The sequence below is a fragment of the Furipterus horrens genome, unplaced genomic scaffold (genome assembly GCF_987537825.1).
Source record: "Furipterus horrens unplaced genomic scaffold, mFurHor1.1.pri manual_scaffold_9, whole genome shotgun sequence".
Taxonomy (NCBI): Eukaryota; Metazoa; Chordata; class Mammalia; order Chiroptera; family Furipteridae; genus Furipterus; species Furipterus horrens.
The window spans coordinates 48,194,440-48,216,491 of record NW_028327179.1 but is presented as its reverse complement, the minus strand read 5'-3'; the positions used below and the strand labels follow the sequence as shown (position 1 = coordinate 48,216,491).

General features: G+C 33.4%; 1 protein-coding gene across 2 annotated transcripts in view; it reads left to right on the top strand.

Moving 5' to 3' along the window:
- Window positions 1-22,052, top strand: part of RSBN1L (round spermatid basic protein 1 like) — an 80,761-nt gene extending 58,709 nt beyond the window's left edge. For both annotated transcript variants that reach the window (XM_090287304.1, XM_090287303.1), the window contains 5 exons: window positions 5,467-5,604; window positions 7,013-7,155; window positions 11,381-11,548; window positions 20,925-21,033; window positions 21,132-22,052. In XM_090287304.1, coding sequence (XP_090143430.1) covers window positions 5,467-5,604; window positions 7,013-7,155; window positions 11,381-11,548; window positions 20,925-21,033; window positions 21,132-21,782 — 1,209 coding nt within the window. In that variant the 3' untranslated portion in view covers window positions 21,783-22,052. The remainder of the gene's footprint in view (window positions 1-5,466; window positions 5,605-7,012; window positions 7,156-11,380; window positions 11,549-20,924; window positions 21,034-21,131) is intronic.

The following is a 22,052-nucleotide window of genomic DNA, read 5'->3' as shown; positions in this document are numbered from 1 at the left end:
CTTTTGCTGTAGTAAACAAAAGTCCTCAAAGCTTAGTGGTTTAATGTTATTTCTCACAATTCTGTCAGCTCTGCTGGGGCTTAATAGCTTCATTCACTTGTCTGGTGGTTGGTGCAGTGTCCGTTGGGTTGATGATCAGATTTTTCTCATTGTTTAGCAGGTTAGCCGGGGCACACATGGTAGTAGTTGCAAAGTTCCATAGTGCAGAAAGAGGGCAATCCCCAGTGCTCAAGCTTCTGCTTGTGTTGTGTTTGCTAATGTGCCAAAGGAAGTCGCATGGCCAAACCCAGAGTCACTCATAGTCACATTGCTCTTCAGAAGCAAGGATACATACTTGGGAAGAATTTTTGGCCAAGAGTTTTGCAATCTTTCACATTCATTCTAGTTTTTCTATGTTTTATTCAAATACTCATTTAGCCATTTATTGTTCTCCTATTTCTTTGATGGTAAGGAAACAAAAAGGCAAGTAAGACAGGACCTTTTTTTTTTTTTTAGCTTTTTTTCCTTTTTTTAAGATTTTATTTTTAGAGTGAGGGGAAGTGAAGGATAAAGAGAGGTAGAGAAACGTCATTGTGTGGTTGCCTCTTTACACTCCCAAATGGGGACCTGTCCTGCAACCCAGGCATGTGCCCTGTCTGGGAATCAAACCAGTGACTCTTTGGTTTGCAAGCCAGCACTCAATCTACTGAGCCACACCAGCCAGGGCTAAAATGGGAATTTTATCTGTTAAAGAATATATGAGATTTCTATCTTGTCACTCAATATTTAATCAGCACATAGTCTGAACCCTGTAGTAAGGACTTGTGAGAAAATGAAAACTGAAGCAATTCCTTTTTAATTTCCTGTTCCCTGTCCCCCAAACTCTAAATCTTATTTTATATTTTATACTGGTTCTATCTTATTTGTATCAGATAACTTAAGTCAAGGTGTTAATTCATGATTAAATGGCTAATATTTTAATAGTGAAACAATTATTAAGCCTGATGTGATCTGTTAGCCTTGCCTCTCTGCAAAAATGAAGAGTGAAAAGTAACATTTATTGAGTTCATGCTAGGGCCATTCACTGTGCTAGGTCAATAAAGATGATTTAATATGCCATCTTTGAACCATTGCTTGCCTTGTATTAAATTTTAATTTTGACTAGTTGTGCCTGTCACATTGAAGGGAATGCTTGTAAACTGATCTATACAAAATATTATGGCAAAAACAGGATGATCTAATTGAGAAAAAGAGCCTTTTTCCTCTATTGTACTAATTTTAAAATGAATAACACTTGCATTGTTTTTTAGTTGAAGTTATATGGATATTTTGAAATAAAATGTTGATTAAATGTCATTACCTATTTTTATTTGAAAGGATATGCCAAGTGTTTTAGGGAATGGCTCCCCCGTGTGGCATGTTCATTTATGTTAGTTGTTTGGATTGCCTTAGTAAGAATGTAATGAGCTGGCTGTGTTTTTTAAAGTAAGAGAGTCCTCTCTCATTTTCCTCCTCACCTCCCCGCACGAAACCAACCAGAATTGAACCAACAGCCTCTTGTCCTCACCCCTTTAAATTTTTGGCTGTAATAATTAGGGTATTTTTGTATTTTCTTCAGATTAATGCTGATACTAGCTGGAAATATTTATAATATCTTACAGGGAAAGAAAGGGAGTTATCAGTATTGAATGATTTACTATGGATCACTATTAAAGTATTCTTTGTAACTTTTAATATCTTCGATATGGCTAGGTATGCTAAAATAACTATAAGAAAAACAGGTTTTGAGGTCAAAATAGTTTGTATAATGCTGGTGAACTTCCTAAACAGGAAAAGTTTTCCAAACTTATTGGACTTATAGACTTACCTTCAAGGATTGACACATTAGAAACACATTTTGGGAAACAGCAAGTTGTTTTAACTGAGTCATTCTTGATGTTTTTTGAATTACTTATTACTGTATTTGCTTCTTTCCTTGCAACAATTTTTGAATTAAAAATACGAGAAAGCAGTATTCAGCTTTAGAGATTTATATTTGACAGTGTATTTCCTGTTAGTAAGGCTACTTTTTTCTTTTTGTAGCAAGCCAACTTCAGAATCATAAAGTTCTTTTTTAAAAGGTTATATTAGGAATAATGAATGGGATTTTAGTTTAAACATAAATTAAAGAATTAATTTACCATTAACTAAAACTTTTGAGATTTTGTTATTGACGCTCATTGGCAGTAGGTATAAAAAGCATCCTATTTCCTGCTCTTTTATTTTATAACATTTATAGGAAAAAATAAGAGGGGAAAAGTTAAAATGCAGTTATGATGGTGGTTTTTTGGGGTACAGGGGCTGTAGGGAGATTTAGATTAAAAATCTTATATCTGTTCTTAAGGCACTAATTAAATATAAATTTATTTAAATTAAGGTTTTACAAATATATAAATACTATTCCTATCTTTTATTGTGTCATCTTTTGAGAGTGCTATACCTAAACTGGGTAGAATAGTATGTATACTGTATAGCTCTACATTTCTTTTTTGGGAAGCATATAGAATATGTTTTAAAGCAGTGACATGATTTGATATTTTCAGGTTTATTTTTTAACTGCATCAGAAAACTGATGCTTAGATTGTTTATGGAAGTGAATAAAGAAAACAACAACAGTGATCTCATGTCCAGTGTCATCAGGATACAAGGTTTTCCAGATAAATGACTTTTCTAGATAGTGGAAACATATTGTAAGTACCATGATTTTAATGAAGATAGCCCTCTTTCTGAGCATATGCAGCTTAATTTTTTTATTTTCAGCCTAGGTTTGTCATTATGATGTTATAATACTGCTATCCTAGTGGAGCTGTAGCTATGGTCACTTTTGCCCCTCTCCCCCTTCTAAATTTGTGTTTTTTTAATCTATTATTATTTTAAAGATTAGTTACAATAATGCCTAATGTAGAAACATATATGTAATAAAAGCATCCTTTTAAGAGTCACTGTCTTTGTGGTATTTATTTTAGCTCTAAGAGATTCTTTCAGCCCTTACCTGTTACCTCTGCTCACCCCACTACCCTTGCGTTGTAATTGTTGGATAGATTAGTTTTGGAGAATTGAGGGTTTTGTTTTTTTTCTTAACGATATCGTAGATTTACTTTTATTCCAGGTAATATGGGAAACTGGGTATTTACTGTATATAGTATTGCTGTAAAATAGTTGTCATGTTAATCAAGAAGTATTTACTTTTTGTGAAGTGTGTGGATTGTATTCTTATATTTTAACAACTTAAGTGCTGTCTGTGTATTTCATTAAGAGGTATATACTCTTTGAATTTGAATACACTGTTATATATGTAATTTGCCATGTTTAGAATATTAAATAATTGGTTCTGATTTAATATATGTTTGAAGTATTGGGTTATTAAACTAGAAAGTGTTAAATAGTATATAATTAAAATTATATTACAGTGTCTTTTTAATATTCAGATTAGTTTCACAACTAATATTTTGATGATTTTCATTTAATTTTTAAAATTTGATTTTAAATTTAAATATATTTATATTCACCCTGCTTAGTGTATGAGATCAGATGAGGTTGAGCACATTCAGGGTGATATGGCCGTAGACGTCCGATTAGGTTATCAGAGTAGTATCTTGAGTATTTAGAGAATAAATGTTTTAGAAGAAAATTGCTATTTTGTTTTAAACATGATAGCTAAGTATACATAGTTTTTAAAAGGCCATACTTTCTAGTGCAATTTACTTGTGATTTTAATAGTGGATAAACAGGATATACTTTACAGTTTTAGCATATTTTAGCTTTAGCAAAAAGGAGAGGGACCTGTACTTTTATTATAGCAAATTATGTTTGTAAGTGAATTTTACATATAATACATATGTATTTTGCTATGGGGTGACAAGAACTATAAAGATTCAGAGATAATATTTAAGATTATAATCCAGGTAGAGTCTATGTTAGTTTACTTTTTGAAATTCAGTTTCTCTCAAATACCCCTTAAAATATTTTTGAATTTTAATAGGACCATACTTTTTAAAAATCATAAGATATAGATTATTTTTAGGTAACCCCAAAACATATAGGAGAGGGGGGAGAATCAAGTTTGTCCTACTTTATGTTAAAGTTTTTAATATTCATTCTGTGCTTAATTTAGACATGTAGTTTTATTTTATTTTTAAACAAAGAACATTTATAAATTTGGAAATTAATATAAAGGTGTAATTTGAATGAAATGACATGGCTAGGTCAGTAATCTCTTCAGTCAACAAAATGGTTATTCTAACCTAAGGTAACAACATCTGGTTAAATCAAAATTAGTAAAGGTATAAGATAAAACATACCATTTGTCTTTAATGTTACCACCCAAGAAGCTTTACCCATTTTTTGGTTACTAAATAATACATGTTTTTACTTAACATTTAAATGCAGAAATTTTACTCTTACGAAGGCTGAATGTTAAATTTGTTAATAATTAGTTCTGGTTTCCTGATTATTAATTGTATTTATCCCTTCTCTGTGCTTTAATAATGTTATACTAAGGTTTTTGTTTTATTTTTTAAAACTGGGATAGACCGAGCAAACTAATAAGACTGTTTCATCTCCCTAAATGTAGTAGCCAGGAAGGCTATACTAGAGAAAAAGATAATCAGGATTTAGCTTAATGTTCGTTTGTGTAAGGAAGTTGTCTTACTTAAAAAAGACTTGTTTACTAGTGTTAGTATATGAAAAGGCATAGGTTTCTTTGCAGGATTTAAATGTACTTGTGAAAAGTCATGTACCAATGAATTTTGAGGTGTAGGCTGTTGTCTTTTGGTTGATATTTGAATAATACGCATTTGCCAGCACTCTGCAGGTGGCTTTATATAACTATTAAGTTTTCTTGAGAAATCTGAGGTAAATTGTTCCAATTAATGAAACTAAAATTCAAGGAATTGAAGTGATTTCTGATAGATAGCAAAGGTAGACTTGAGACCTACGCATCCTGGCTTCTCAGTCACTAGTAGTTTAATCAGAGCTAGAAGTGTAACTGGATCCTAATTAACATGTTAAGATCTAGAAGGAAAGATCATTCCTGGTGGTCTTTTAGACATACAAACCACTGGTGATTCACAGTGTATACTTTTGAAAATTCTGATAAAAAGATGGGAACCGTTAGAAAAATGTAGGTATATGAACTTTTGAATATAATTTCAGTGTCATCATTGATCAGATAATGAACTCATGCATTATAAGAAGTTATGGTCAGTTGTCTAGAAGTATGCTGTTTATCTCAACTTTCTGTAAGCTGTGCATAGGTATAGATAGCTAGGGAAGGTAAAATGGCTTGATTTAGTGCGGGTTTTTTAAATGATTTTTTTTTAACAGTTGTAAAGGCTTTTTGTTTTGCTTGCCTCACATTATGTTCTAATATTTTTGGACAATATAATTTAGTGTTACACAGTGAGAGTAAGCATACTTACAACTTTTAATTAATTCCATACCCTTCAGGTAAAAAGAACGTATTCTCACGGTACTTATAGAGCTGGCCCAATGCGACAAATCAGCTTGGTGGGAGCAGTTGATGAAGAAGTAGGAGATTACTTCCCTGAGTTTCTTGACATGTTGGAAGATTCACCATTTTTAAAGGTAAGATAAAACAGTATCTAGCAATCTGAATTGTGGGTGTTACTTTCATGCTACAGGTGAATACATATGGTTGTTTCAAAATTTTCTTTTATTTGAATTGGAGGGAAGGAAAGGAAGAAACTAAATTCTAGGGTGTGTTATGTTTATGACTTCTCAGGTATTAATTGTAATGGCAAACCTATGTGGTAGACTAGAAAATAACACTTGCCTGTTGCTGCCACTTCAGGAAATTAGGTTTCATCTGCTATTAGCTATATACTGAGTACTAGAGAATCTAAGAAATACAGAAAGGATATCTACTAAATTAAAGTACTTAGGAGAAGGGAATGGCGATCTCGTATTGTGGAAAACTGGCCTGGAAAACTGTATATCTCTATTTCATTCTTGGCTATATTTAGCTGAGTTGGGCAAGCCATTTAAACTTTCCGGGCTTTATTTTATTCATCCATAAATTAAGACATTTAAAATACAATTAGTAATTCAAAGGTCCGAATGTGACAAGATCATTTTATCATTACTGTTTACCACATAACCTGTTGAAGATATCTTCTTTCTTTTACTGCTTACTCAGTTTTCTAATCTGTGTGTGTATGTACTTGTTATTTTTCTTTCTTTTCTTTTTCACCCTATTCCATTTCGCTTTTATTTCCTTTTTTATTCTTTTAAACTTTTTGTTCCTTTTCTATTTCTCCCAACTAGTGACATCATGAAATTTGCTTTTATTTATTTTGAATGGTATTTAAAAACACCATTATTTAAATATTTGTGTTTCAGATTTTAAGTGAAAAAAACATGAACTGAATGCATTAATTCTGGGGAAATTTAATTTGACAATTCTCCCATTTTTGGAAAGGAGTATGGGGTAAATTAAAAAACAAAACAAAACATTCTCACCATTTCGTGGACCCTTCATCATTTCTTTCTCTCTCTTCAAAAATTTTACTCTCCACTTTTTAGACTAGCAATCTCTTCAAGGTACTCAACAGAAATAAATTTTGATTTTGGTTTTGATTATAACTAATCAAAGAAGTATCTTTTTTTTTGGTAACCATTTCTTAACTAATTATTCTTTTTTATTGATTCTCATGAGAATACTTGTTTACTTTGGCAACTTATTAACATCATATATTTGGTAGGAAGAATAATACGTGATGAGTATAGCGAGTCATATCTGAGATGGCTGAGGGAGAGAATCATCCAAAAGTAATTACTCTTTTTGTGTTTGAAATAGAATTTTTTGAGAGAAAATGTGTGAATACATAGGAATATATTCAACATAGGTATATATTACAAGTGTGTAAGTATAGAAGTATATATGAAAGTTTGTAAAGGGGGGCAATATTCTTTAATGTATATTTAAAAGTACATTTTGACAATAATTGATTTCTATGTAATTATTTGCCTCTAGTGTACACTGCCATGGGGGACACTATCTAGTCTAAAATTAGAGAGTCGAAAAGATAGTGATGATGGTCCCATCATGTGGGTACGCCCAGGAGAACAAATGATCCCTGTGGCTGATATGCCAAAGTCACCTTTCAAAAGGAAAAGGTATGTTGGATACAAATTTGCTGGAAGTGGGTGTTTGTATATTGGGGAGGTGTGTATGTTATTTGAAAATTGGAGGAAGAATGAGGTGAAAGTTTAGGGAGTAATTGGAATGTAAATTAAAAAATGACTACCATGCTGATATGATTTTTAAAAAATATCAAATATTAATGACAGAAATGTAGGTAATGACAATAAATTGTAATTAAAAATGGAAAAAATGTCATTCACAATAGAGACATTATAAACTATGTGAAATAAATTTAATAAGTATTTAGAACCATTACTAAGAAAACTAAAACATCTTATAGATGATATAAAATAAGGTCTAAACAAATAAAAAACCCTAGTATATTTTAGATTGGATAAAAATGATTGTCCTTTGAAAATTAGCATTTATTTCTGTGAAACTTAGCATTTACTTCTAATACTGGATAAATAATTTTAAAGTTTATAAGGAAGAATAAATAAAGCCAACAAGTAGCCAAGAAAATTGTGAAAGAAGATAAGTGAGGGGTCCATTTGTTATTAGGTAATAAAAATTAAGATAAAGTTCAAAGACATCATTTATAAAAGGGTAGAGTACACAAATAGATCAAAGTATATTGGGGAGGGGAAGATTTATTTAATGAATAATACGGCATAATTGGCAGACCATCTGAAAGAACATAAAACCATACCTCATATAAGAACTAAGTTTGAGATTTAAACATAAGATAAAAATAAAAATAATTGAGTAAAAAAAATTAAGCCTAGGAGAGATCTTTCTCAGCAAGATAAAAAATATAATGGCAGTAGTATTAGTGAGAAAAAAGACATCAGCACCAAAGTTCAAAACTATGATGGATTGACTAAAACATCTGTACCATGTGGCAGACTAAAGTTAATATACAAAGAGCATTCCTAAATTGAAAAGAGAAATATAAACAATCCAATAGAAAAATAGTCCTCAGGCAGTTAAGTGTATATTAAAATATTTATGAGATACTATTTTTATTTATTACATTGACAAAAATTATTAATAGAGCAATAATATAGGCTGGTAGATACGTGGGGAAAACAAGTTATTTACATATTGTTGGTAGAAAGGTGAGCTGCTGTAATTACTTTGTGAAAGTAATTCAGCAATAGCTCATAAAGTTTCATATACTATATATTCTTTAATCCAGCACCCCAACTTTTGGAATCTGTCCCAAGACATAAAAGCCCTAAAGGTAAATGTAATAAAAATATTGATTGCAGCATTATTTGTAGTGAGAAAAAGATGTAAAATGGTGTGAATGTCCCTTAACATGAATGGTTGGCTACATTTTGACACATTCCTATTAAAGAATATGGTGAGATAGGTAAAATAAATGAATTATTTCTGTTTGTCGATCTGGAAGGATATCCATGGCACCTGAAAAGAGTAAAATGTAGAGTAATATTCCCAGTATGATTCTGTTTTAATGAGAAGAAATTAAAAACATGTATAAATATATATTGGATTGGCCAAAAAGCCCATATGTTTTTTTCCACATAATAAAAGACACATTTTTCATTTTCACCAATAACTTTGTTGATTTGGATATTTTGAGAATGTCAGCTGTCTTCTTCATGGTATAACACTGATGTTCTCAATTAATGTCTCCATCTGATTGCAATCAACTTCAACTGCTCTACCAGTTGACTAGCAAGAAATCTCCAGCATGAAACTTTGCAAACCACTTTTAACACATTCGATCAGTCACAGCACCTTCTCCATTCCCTGCACAAATCTTTTTTTGCATTTCAGTTGTGTTTTTATCTTTCTTGAAATAATAAAGCATAATATGCTGAAAAATTGCTTATTTTTTCCCATCTTTAATATTAAAATGGCTGCACAAAAATTCACAAATTTTGATAAGTTTTTTTAAAACATTCATGCTGATGTTTTTGTTTTTGTTTTGAATTCCAAGGCCTTTAATTTACAGCTAGCCCACCTGTTCATAACCCTAACTCGTTGTGGTGTTGCCATGCCCCACCCCCCATGCCAGCACCTCCCAAATTCCCTACACCCCCTCTCACTGCCATTGCAGCTGCCCTCGCTCCTTCCCAGGGCCTGGCCCCTCCCTTTGGGCCTCTTCGGTGGGAGCAGGTGGGGGTGCTGCAAGAGCGCCTGCTGCCCCCAGCATCAGCATGGCCAGGACCTTGGGCCCTGTGGTATGGATCTTTTCATGCCGTGCAGGATGGAGCGCCTGCTGAAGCTCTTGCTGCAGAGGGGGCAGGAGTAGAGCTGGACTCCACGGTAGGTGTACTGGTGGGCGGTGAGGTGTGAGTTGTGGCTGAATCTCTTTGTCACAGTCAAGATAGTGGTAGGGCTTCTTCCCAGTGTGCGTAAGGTTGTGTGCTGTCACAATACAATCTAACAAAATTGTTTCAAATGATATTAAAGACAACTAAGTGCTACTAGAGCTAACTTACGGAAAAAACCAAGTGAACTTTTTGGCCAATCCAATATTTATATGAGCAGAGCAAAAAGCATGGAAAAACGTACACTAGGTTAACATTGGTAGGAATGGAGAGGGTGATGGTAAGGGAAATAATACCCTTTTCTTAGATAACGAAAAATGGTTTCACTGGTTAGAGTGATTAATTTAAAAAGAAAAAAAAAACAACGGAAAAACGGTCACTGAGTAACCATAGGTTGCATGAATGCAGGGACTAGGTTATGCTTGTTACTAATATGTCTCTAGCACCTAAAAGGAATGCCTAGTGCTTAATACGTTTTTATTGGTTGAATGAAATTTTTATAATATATAAGTTGGTAGTGAATGGTAAAATTAGTGTTTCTCAGAGGTTCTTAATTTGGATTTATAAATTGTTTTGAGGATCTGAAAGCCTCTACCCAGAATGATACAGATAGTACATCAGCCCCTTAAGGAATTTGCCTGCACTGCAGGGATTGCAAATCCGTGGTACATTCAGTAATTTCATATCACATTACTGTCTTACTAAACTAATAACATTGCCCCAGCACTATGCTAAAGTCTTAATTCATTAAAATGTGGTGTTAATGAGACCAAACTTGTGACCTTGAAAACTTGTTTGTTAGCTTTCAAAAGGAAGCAACATCATCATCTAGTTTTCTGACACCTGAAGAACATAAATCACAAAGAGCAAAAAAATATGTTGTAGCATCATCTGTGTGTGTGTGTGAGTGTGTGTGTGTGTAAGTGTGCAGTAAGATTGGAATGCATGATTACACAAAAAGCAGTAAGTAGTAGAGATTGAGGGTGAGAAACTAAAAGAACTAATAAGGAAGAGACCCTAAGGGATAGAGAAAATTATGGGGCAATCTGTATTTGTCTTTGGAAGTAACAGAAAAACCATACAGGAAGATAAATAAGATGATGATTCCCAATCAAAAAAATTCTTCTCTTTTCTCTTTCTACAGCAAAATTTGAGAGGGTTTCTGCAGTGAGTCAGGCTAAGTAGTCAGCTTCTGTGTGTGTGTGTTTCCTGGGTGGTGAGCAGTGGAGGAGAGGTCCAGTGGGTGATGGCTGTTTTCTAAAAGGGAGCTAAGGTTTTCCTTTCTACCTCCAATAAATCATGCATATTTTGTGGAAGCACTTATATTTGTTGTTTTTTTGCTATTTGATTTTTTTCCCCTTTCATTAGACTACAAACGTCCACGAGAGTAGGGAACTTGTCTTATTCACTATTGTCTTATTCACTGGCTTTAGTGCCTAGATCATACCTGGCATACAGTAGGTGTTCCATAAATATTAAATTAATGTACTTTTTAAAGTTACCTGTTTGTTCCAGATGCATACCTGTGTTAGCCATGTGACCTGATTGGGGGCATGCTTCCACAGGTTAGACTCAAACTTCAGGTAAAGATTCTGGGTACAGGGAAACCTGGGTAAAGCACACCACCTGTAATTTAGTTTCTTATCCAAGTATATATTGTCTTTACACTTCCACTTATGAAAGGTGTATGAAAAGGAGTAGATTATATACATGCTCTTGTTTGTACTTGTTCATTTTAAAAATAAAACTTGATTTGGGAGCAGATGATTTATAATTCTATTTCTCTGAATTATTACTAAATGCTTGATAGCAGTTAAACCTCAGTACATCAAAAGAAATATTGAGGGTAATTAATCCTTAATTCATAAGCCTATCCAACCCCTCTCTCTTTCTACCTCACCCTTCCCCCTCTCTGTAGAAAATATATATAAAATATAAGTGTAATTTTTTTAAACAGAACTACCAATGAAATAAAAAATCTGCAATACCTACCTCGAACTAGTGAACCCCGTGAGATGCTTTTTGAAGACAGGACAAGAGCTCATGCAGATCATATAGGACAAGGTTTTGAACGACAGACTACAGCTGCTGTTGGAGTGTTGAAGGCTGTGCACTGTGGAGAGTGGTATATATTAATTATTGCTATTTTAATTAAATGTTTTCTTGGCTTGTAAAATTTTGGGAAGTTTCTCAGTAATTCTCCTTACTGGTGGGGGGTGAGTATTTTCCCATGTATTTGGATATTGTAACTATGATTGCACTAAAGAAGATTTTCAGTTGCTTAGAATGTAGTTTTTCTTTTGGATTTGGCTGAAGTAATTTCATTTTCTAAATGACCAGAGATTAAAACAATTGTCTTATCTAAGGTAAAAGAAAAACTAAGATTTACTTGGTGCTTACATATGCCCATTTACAAATATTTTCAGCTACTTTTAGGCCCATATTTATCACAAGGAAACTGAGGCTTGGGGTCATCAAATAACATTATCATAGTTATATAGTTAATAAGTGGTAGAGCTGATACTGAGTTCAGATCTGACTCCAGGCTCCTGTTTTCTCTTTATACTATTCTACTTTGTTGTTCCCTGCTGAGGTTTGGTATCTATTGTATTAAGTATTTGTTCGTCTGTATTATTGTTTTCCAGCTACACTTTCAAGCTTCACGTTGAATCATTTCATAATTTAAAAAATAGACAATTCTCTTTAATATACTTAAGGTATCCCATAATGAAGAACTTTTCCATTTATTGATCAGTGGATACTGTAAGATAAGTGTGCTCAGTTAGGTTTTTGTTTTCAAACTGAGTACTGTTTAGGTATGAAACTTAAGTTGAAATATGATATTTTACTTTTTAAAGCAGTTGATGTTGGCATACTTAAAGTTGTCCCAGAGGTTCCTAAGCCTCTCCTCATGTTTTTGAATTCTTGTTTCCTCATTCTCTACTGCTTGACTGTTTTTTTTTCTTCCTTATGTTCCAAATCAGTGATTTGAACCCTGGTTTCCTTCCTTTCACCATTGGTTTTGTGTGAATTTTTTTGTTTGTTTCATTTAGCATAGCCTTCACTTCTTCCCTTATGCATTTGCTGTACTTAAGCATATCTGTCAATTCTGTGAGCATCTTTAACACCAGTGTTTTGAAGTCTATATCTGTTAGGTTGACTATCTCCTCTTTGTTGCTTAGTTCTCCCACTGGAACCTTGATCTGTTCCTTCTTTTGGACCATACCTCTTTGTCTCCTCATCTTGAGAGGCTCCTGTGTTTGTTTGCCTCTGTGTCTTAGGTAGAGTTGTCGCTCCTATTACGTTGTAAGCGGTGGTGCCTTAGGTATTTGTCAGTACAGGGCGACCTGTTTTCACCACGTTGTGCCGCTGTATGTGGGGGAGGGGTCTGAGAGGGAACAATGCCGCTTGCTCAGCACTTGCCCCCTTTCCAGGCACTTCTCCCACTTTCGTTTGGGACTGACGCCTCTCTAGCTGTTGCCCTGGTCATCGTTCCCAGAGTGGATGGGTCTGCGGATGTTCTATGTCCGTGGGGACCCTTTAAACAAGTGGACTCTGCTGAGAGACCGGCTGTTTCTTCCTCCGCCTGAACCCCCACTGGTTTCCACAGTCAGAAGCAATGAGGCGCAGGAACCATGAGCTGTGCAGTCTGGTCTGGTTCTGGGAGCGCTCCCCAGATGTCCTACCTTTTAAAATGTGTGACTGCACTTTCCACCTGCCTGCTGCTGCCACCACTGCTGCCGTTGCCACCACCACCACTTCCTTTCCACCCCTCCTTCCTGTCTGGATGAGTACTTCTTTATATCTTTGTTTGTTGGACTTCCATGCAGCTCGATTTTCTGGAACTTCTGGTTGTCTCTAGTTTTGAGGTAGTTGTATTACTTCTTAGTTGTGGAGGGAGAACCAGCGTGTCTGTCTAGACCTCCATCTTGGCCGGAAGTTGAAGCAGTTGAATTAGACACTAAATATGCAAGAACATTTTCTAATTGTGAAAGGAAACTTAATTCTGAGAATATAAAATGTCAATATTGTTGCATAGTTTTCTAAGATATAATGAAAAATATAACCTGTATTTTATACATGAGGAAATTTTATTTTCAAGGGCTACTAATACAGAATTGACCTTTGTTAATTTATAATATTCTAAAAAATTATAGTATTTTTAAATTAATACTATGCAGAGAAGCCAGTGTAAACTGACCTTTCTTAACATAAATGAAACTGTCAGTTTCAGGTACACAAAGTAGCTAGTACTGAATTAACCCTAATAGATCCTTAGGAAAATAATATTAATAGTTTATAATTCAATAATAATTTATAATTGAATTATGTTTAACTTAAATGGCAATTTTCAGATATATGTGGTTATGCTCATATAGTTTCTATGTTCTTTTTCTAATCTAGTTTAAAACAATTTATCCCTGTGGAAATCACTACAAACTCCTATTTCAAATTAATGAGATTTCTCTTGAATGTTTGATTTAAAGGATTTAAGAGTGACATTAAGAATTACTTAGGGTGATATCTCATTTAGAGTGTTCGGCTAAGTTAGCTACCTATTTACTACTTTCAGAGATAAATATTACTGTTTCATGACCATAGCACTTGGTTAAAGTCTTTTAAGCTTCTTTGAATTATTGTTGGTATAACGTATACATCCTCCTCCACTTTATGAGCGATTTGAGTTTGGATTGCATCCTTTCCTTCATGGGCCCATCGTAGTTCCCAATAAATATCTATTAATTAAAAGACACTTCTGTGACTAGTAATTTCATAGTATAGGGACTGTTGCCAAACCTAGTATACTAATAAGTAAGGTGGCCAAATTTAAGAATATGCTTGAGACAGATTTTGGAATGAGATATTGCTAGCTATGCGTTTTCCCACTATTATAAAATAAATTTTGTTTCCTAGACCAGTGCTGCTTTAATCTCTTAATACTAAAGATGGCAAGAAAATAATTTTTTTGGTGCTATAAGAGGGCTCTGATGCAAACATGGGTTATGATCCCTTTATAATAATAAATTTCTTGGTATTTAGGTATACGTATACTAAGGAAGTTGGTGCTTCCTTTTATTCCTTGGTGTTTTGAATTCTTCTCGAGATGACATTTGGTATTAGAGAATTAGATTCTTAACTTTATCTTAGAGCCAGGCTTAACCCCAATTTGAAATAAAAGGCTAGGATTGATTTAGACTTTATAGAAATCTTCAGCTAGATAGCCTTATGAAGTAATGATCAAATTATATCACTTCATGTATTATGAAGAAAAAATTCATATACAGGGTAAAGCAAAAGTAGTTTACAGTTGTGTATGTGAAACACAGTTCATTCTTATATTACTATTTATTAATTATCATATTTTTTCCATATGAACAACTGTAAATCTACTTTTGTCCCACTCTGTAGATTTGTATATTTGAGATTGCTTCTTTGAAATCATTTTTTTAAAAACCAACCATTTAAGTATAATTTACATTCAATAACATACACACATACTATTATTGATGTGTTTTGACAAATGTATACAGCCATGTTACCACTACCTCAAATAAGATAATAGAAAATTTTGTTTCCTTCATATCCTTTGGCAGTTAATTTCCCCCATTCTTACTCCAGCTCCAGACATCCTTTAATCTGTTGGAGTTTTTATTGTCTTCATAGGTTAGTATTGCCTAGTCTAGGATCTTATGTAAATAGAATCATGCATGTTGCCTGACTTTTTTCACTCAGCATAATGTTTTTGAGATTCATCTACATTGTTACATGTATTAGTAGTTCACTCCTTCTTGTAGCTCAGTGGTGTGTCATTGTATGGCTATCTCAGAACTGATTTATTCATTCATCTGATGGTAGACATTTGAGTTATTTCCAGTTTTATGAATAAAGCTGTTATGAACATTCACTTATATGCCTTTGTATACACATATGATTTCATTTCATTTCTGTAAGTACACAGAACTGGAATTACAGGGTCTTAGATAGAGCAAGGCAAAATAATCGTGTACAGAGAAAATTTTAAGTCTATAAGCAAAGTACTAGAATTAACAAGCAAATTTATCGAAGTCTCGGGATAAGACAACATTGAAATCAATTGTATTTCTATATATTAACAATAAACATGGAAAATGCTACTTACAATAGCATAAAAACCTACAGTACTTAAAGAGATAAATTTTAAAAATATATGACACATGCTGAAGACTATTAAAATAGACACTAATGAAAAATTAAGGACTTACATACATGTAGAGATATACTTTGTTTATGGATTGGAAGACTCAATATTATATCACTTCCCAAATGATCTATAAATCACCTTAGTCCCAATCAAAATCCACAAAGCTTTTTTACAGAAATACAAAGAACCTATTATAGGCAAAACAGTCTGGGGGGAGGGGGCAGGATAATGTTGAAGGATATACAATACCTGTCATTTTAAAGCTTACTTTGAAGCTACAGTAATTAACAGAGGATGGAATTGGTATAAAGATAAACTTTAAGATTAATGGAACAGAATAATGTCTACTGTTCATTGATTTTTAGTGAAGGTGCCAAGATGATTCAGTGGGGGAAGCAGTCTTTGCAAGAAATGGTGGTGGAACAATAGGGTATCCAATTAAAAACAATGAACTTTGACTTCTATCTCATGCCATAAAAAAAAACTTAAAGTGGATTATAGAATGAAACGTAACCATTAAAACTATAAAGTTTGTAGAAGAAAACGTTGGAGGAAATTTTTCATTAGGCAAAAATTTCATGAACCAAAAGAGAAAATTATGTCATTGAGATAATGAAAAAAAGGTAGGCTGTAGACTGGGAGAAAATATTTGAGGTGTGTGGGTGTGCAAGTGTGTAAATGACTTGTATCCAAAAATATAAAGAACTCTTAGAATTCAAGAATAAGAAGACAGTCCAATTAAAATTGGGCAATATTTGAACAGGCATTTTACAGAAGATACACAAATGCTCTTTATCTTTTTTCTTTTAAGGAAAGAACTTACTCTTTCTAGCTTAAGTTATAAGCTTAAATTATTGATTTGAGACCTTTCTTCCTTACTAGTACAAGTATTTAAAACTAAATTTCTAAGCACTGCTTTAGCTATATTCCACAAGTATTGACATTAAAAGTTCTTCAGTTGTGCCATAAAAAAAATGCAAGTTAAAACCGCAATGAAAAATGGACAGCAAATTCATAACTATCAACAAATGAATCTTAAAAAAAAAAAAATCCTAAGCAAACAAGTAGAACAGGAATAGAACCATAGATATGGAGATTATATGGAGGGTTATCGGCAGGGAGGGGGAAGAGGGAGAATGGGGGAAAGGTGCAGGGATCAAGAAGCATAATTGGTAGGTACAAAATAGACAGGGACGTTAAGAATAGTAAACTAAATGGAGAATCCAAAGAACTCATATGCATGACCCATGGACGTGAACTAAGGGGGTGGAGGGATTGCTGGAGGGAATGCAGGTACCAGGCAGAGGGGGACAAAGGGGAAAGAAATTGGGACAACTGTAATAGCATAATCAATAAAGTATAGTTTAAACAAACCTTTTAAAATAAAAAAATTTTTAACTTAAAAAATATTTTACAAAACCCACAATGAGATAGCACAGCATACACACTGAAATTGCTGATAATAATAATAATTTTTAAGAAGATCATAACAAAAGGGTAGTGAAGGTGTGAACTGATCAGAACTTTCATATACTGCTCTGGGAACCATAAAAAAGTTTGACACTTTCTTACAAAATTAAACATACTTACTCTAGGACCCTATAATTCCATAATTCCATAATTCCATTTCTGTTCCTTGAATTAAAAACCTCTCTTGGTTATTCTTTATTATCATACATATCGTATCTGTATTGATTAATTATATACATATATGACAATATGGAATAACCAAGGGAAGTATATGTGTATATCTGATATATATCTAATTTCAAACATAATTAAATATGGTTCATATATCATATATACATACATCTGATAATACTTATGATAATATACTAATTAGTGTTGGATTCAACATATTGTTGATTTTTATATTTATATTAATGTGTTGCCAGAATTCATTAATTTTATTGATCTTTCCAGCGAATTTATTTCATTGATTTTTTTTTTTCTTCTTTTTTTGTTTTCTGTTTCATTATTTCTGCTCTTTATTTTTTTTCTTTTAGGGAAAGAACCTGCTCTTCTCTTTCTAGCTTGTTAGAACCTTAGATTATTGATTTGAGCTCTTCCTTCCTAATATAAATATTTAAAACTAAAATTTTAAACATTACTTTAGCTATATTCCACAAATGTTGATAATTGTGTTTTCATTATACAGTTCATTGCCCTGGCTGGTTTGGCTCAGTGGATTGAGCGTCGGCCTGCGAGCTAAGTGTCGCTGGTTCGATCTTCCAGTCAGGGTACATCAGAGAAGGAAAACTCTGACTCCAAAAAACCTCCACTGCCTTGCGGCATACCTCTTCAGGGGAAAGGCTAAGGGAGTAAACCCTGACAGAAAATCCGGAGCCGGAGTCCCTAAGGCGGTTTGACGTTGTAGTCAACACCGGCAACTCCTGCGGCGCACCTGAAGCCAAGCTGTATTGACTCCGTCTTTCCCTTGGATCCTTCAAGCTGCGAAGAGAGGGGGGGTCTGCTGCATGGGCAACAGCAGACCCTCCATATCACCCTGCCCAGGCTCTGTAGCTTCAGCTTCACTGGAGAGGACACTCCAGCGTCATCGCAAGATGTCGATTCAACACGGGAGGAGACAGATACCGTGTCACTCCCGAGTCGGACTGCACAACCATTCTCGGCGGTGCAGATAGACTCTTAAGAAGCTACACCATCGTCTCTCAAGACGGACGGCTGCCGCCGCCGACGATACAGTTCATAATTTTTCTAATTTTCTGTTTGGTGTCTTTTTTTTTTTTTTTTTTTTAAATCATAGATTACTGAGAAGTTTGCTTACTTTTCAGTATTTCAGGATTTTTTTTCCAGATTTTTTAGGGTTTTTTTTCTTTCCAACTTAATTCCCTGTGGTCAGGGAACATACTGTGTATAATTTGCCTTTCTTAATTGCCTATGGTTTGTTTCATGGTCTATCTTGATGAATATTCTATGTGCACCTAAAAGAATGTATATTAAATTGTTATTGGCGGTATAGTGCTCTATTAATGCCAATTAAGTCATATTGTTGATAGTGTGGTACAAATTTTATATATATTTTTACTGATTTTTGTCTAGTTATTAATCTCCAACTCTAACATTGGATTTGATTTTTTTCTCCTTTCAGTTTTGCTAGGGTTTTGTTTGTTTGTTTGTTTTGTTTTTCTTTGTATTTTTCTTTGGTAACAGCTTGAGATATAACTCACATAACATATAGTTTACCTATTTAAAGGGTATATAATTCAGTGGTTTTTAGTATATTCACAGAGTTGTACAATTATCACCACTATTTTAGAACATTTTTATCAGCCCAAAGAGGGATACATCTTGTTTATGGATTGGACTTTTTAGCTCTAGGCAACCATTAATCTTCTTTCTTCTCTCTATATTTGTCTATTCTAGATATTTATATAAGTGGAATGACATAATATGCGGTCTTTGATTAGCTTCTTCCATTTAGCATAATGTTTTCAAGGTTCATGTAGTTTGAAGCTCTGTTAATAGGTGACTACACATTTAGAATTATTATTTCTTCTCAGTGAATTGACCTCTTTATCATTATAAAATACTCTTTTTATCATTGGTAATATTCCCTGTCCTGAGCTCTACTTTGTCTGATGTTAATACAGACAGTAGTTTTCTTATGATTAGTGTTTACATGTTACATATTTTCCCACTGTTTGGCTTTTCAGCTGTGTGTCTATATTGTTTCATGTAGATACCATATATCTTGTTTTGGGTCTTGCTTTTTTAAATTTATTTTTCTTTCTTTCTTTTTTCTGTTTTTAAGTTTTATGTATTTTCACGTACCTGGCCTGCAACCCAGGCATGTGCCCTGACTGGGAATTGAACCAGTGAGCCTTTGGTTTGCAGGCCGGCGTGTAGTCCACTGAGCCACGCCAGCCAGGCTGGGTCTTGCTTTTTAAAAAAAGCAATGAAAATCTGTCTTTTAATTGGCGTATATAGACCATTTACATATAATGTACCAGTAAATTTTGATTTAAATTTACCATCTTTTTGTAATTTGCTTTTTTATTCCTTTCCCCTCTTTCTTGTCTTTTTAAAGCATTCCATTATACATTCACTATTTCCTTATTAATGGTTACTCTAAAATTATCACAGTCTGCCTTCAAGTATATACCTCTTTATGTAATATGTTAAGAACCTTTCAATAGCATACTGCCATTTATTCCTCCACCCCCATTTTTGTACTTTTTGCCAATTATTGTCATACATTTATACTTTACATGTGCTATAAACTCCCCAGTATACCACTTTAGCTATAAGGATTTCCAAAGAGACTTTTTTAATGCTAATAAAATACCTTTCATATTCACTATTACTTGTGCTCTGCATTCCTTTGATAGATCTATATTCTCATCTAAATATCATTTCCTTCAGTCTGAAGAAATTCCTTTATATTTTTCATTGTGCTAGTCTTCTGGTGACAGATTCTTTTAGCTTTTGTTTATCTGAAAATGTTTTTTTTCTTTCACATTTTGAAGGTATTTTTGGTAGATAATAGAATTCTAGATTGACTTTTTCTTCCAATACTTTAAAGATAGTCAGTCTGTTCTCTTCTGGCTTGCATTGTTTCTGAAGAGAAGCCTGTAAACATTCTTAATCCTTTCTCTATATGTTAATATAATGCATGAGTTTTAGATTTTCTCTTTATCACTGTCTTTAAAAAATTGGTTATGATTTGCCTTGTTATGACTTTTTTGTGTGTGTATTTAGTTGCTTGAAACTTTATTTCAAAATCTTATTTTTAAAGCATTTTCTGTAAAAATGTATTTGTATATTCCTATTTAAATGGGGACTTTTTAGGACTATACTTAAAGACAAGCAAATAAAGTGGTAACAGTTTATTTCATTAATACTTTTTAAATGAATATCTCTTAATATTAAGGGTTATTAGGTAGGGGTGTTAGGTATCACTGCAGTTATATATGTCTATTGAAAGAAAGTATTCCCTTCCCCCATATTTAACTCTAATTTTTATGTAGTATTTTCAACTTTAGCACTTAATTTGTTGAAGCACTGACCTTAACTTTAAGACAAAACACCTGGTTTTTTGATTTGCATAATTAACCAATTGAGATTGTTTTAATTTTTCAAAATAGTTACACATAGCTATAATAAAATGAAATGAGTTGTTTATCTGTTTACGTTGAAACTCATGGCATTATTGCTTTGTTTACATATGTGAAGTGGTCTGCTGGTTATAATTTAACTGTTTCTAAATACATTGGTTCTATTTTCACTTTGAATTTAATAAGGACTTAACAGAATGAAACATTAATGGTAGTTTCTTCCTTTTCTCATTCTTTTTTAGGCTTGATCAACCCCGAATAACCAAAGATGTCATTTGTTTTCATGCTGAAGATTTCTTAGAAGTAGTTCAACGAATGCAGTTAGATTTACATGAACCTCCACTGTCCCAGGTATATTTTAAATTATATTGACTTCAGTTTAATGTTTATTGTGAAAAAGACTTATGGTATTCCTTGTTTTTTTTTTTTTTTTTTTTTTTTTTTTTTAGTGTGTCCAGTGGGTTGATGATGCAAAACTTAATCAACTGAGGAGGGAAGGCATTCGCTATGCCAGGATTCAGCTATATGATAATGACATTTATTTCATTCCAAGGAATGTTGTTCATCAGTTCAAGACAGTTTCAGCTGTATGCAGTTTAGCATGGCATGTTCGACTGAAGTTGTATCACTCAGAGGAAGACACTGCTCAGAATACAGCTGCTCATGAAACGGGCACATGCCCTGATTCCGCATCATCAATTCTTGGATCTCACAGTGACAGTATGATTTGTGCTGTAAGCAAAACCTCCTTGGAGTCTATTTTTTCAGACAAACTTCATTCTAAATATGAAGTACAGCAGATTAAACATGAACCTATTGCATCTGTAAGAATCAATGAAGACCCTGTGAATGTTTACGTTTCTGAAAAGACTAGAGCACCGAATAATATGGATGGCAAGAATGTTAAAGCAAAAATTGATCATGTTCAATTTACAGAATTTAAGATTGGTGTGGACGCCAACTTTGAAAATAGCAACAGAGATTTAAAGGAGGAATTGTGCCCTGGAAGTCTCTTAAGTCTAGTTGATACAAGGCAAAATAGTTCAACACATTCAAATCAAGATAGAAAAGATGATGCTAAATATGTACATACAATTTAAAATCCTTTTTTTAAAAATTTAATAATGTAATAAAGATTCATGAATTATGAAAGCAAGCCAAGGACTTGCTCCCAAGTCTGTTACAAAATATAGTTTATGTAGCTTTGTAACATTCCTCAGTGCCTGTCCATAACTGTGAAGAATCAAAGCACTTAGGGCCAGATGCACTGTAAACATTGCAGGTTTAAACAAATGGAGTCTTTAAAAAGTTATTTGAATTGGAGTTGTAGATTTTAGAATAAAGCTGACATTAACACACACACACACACA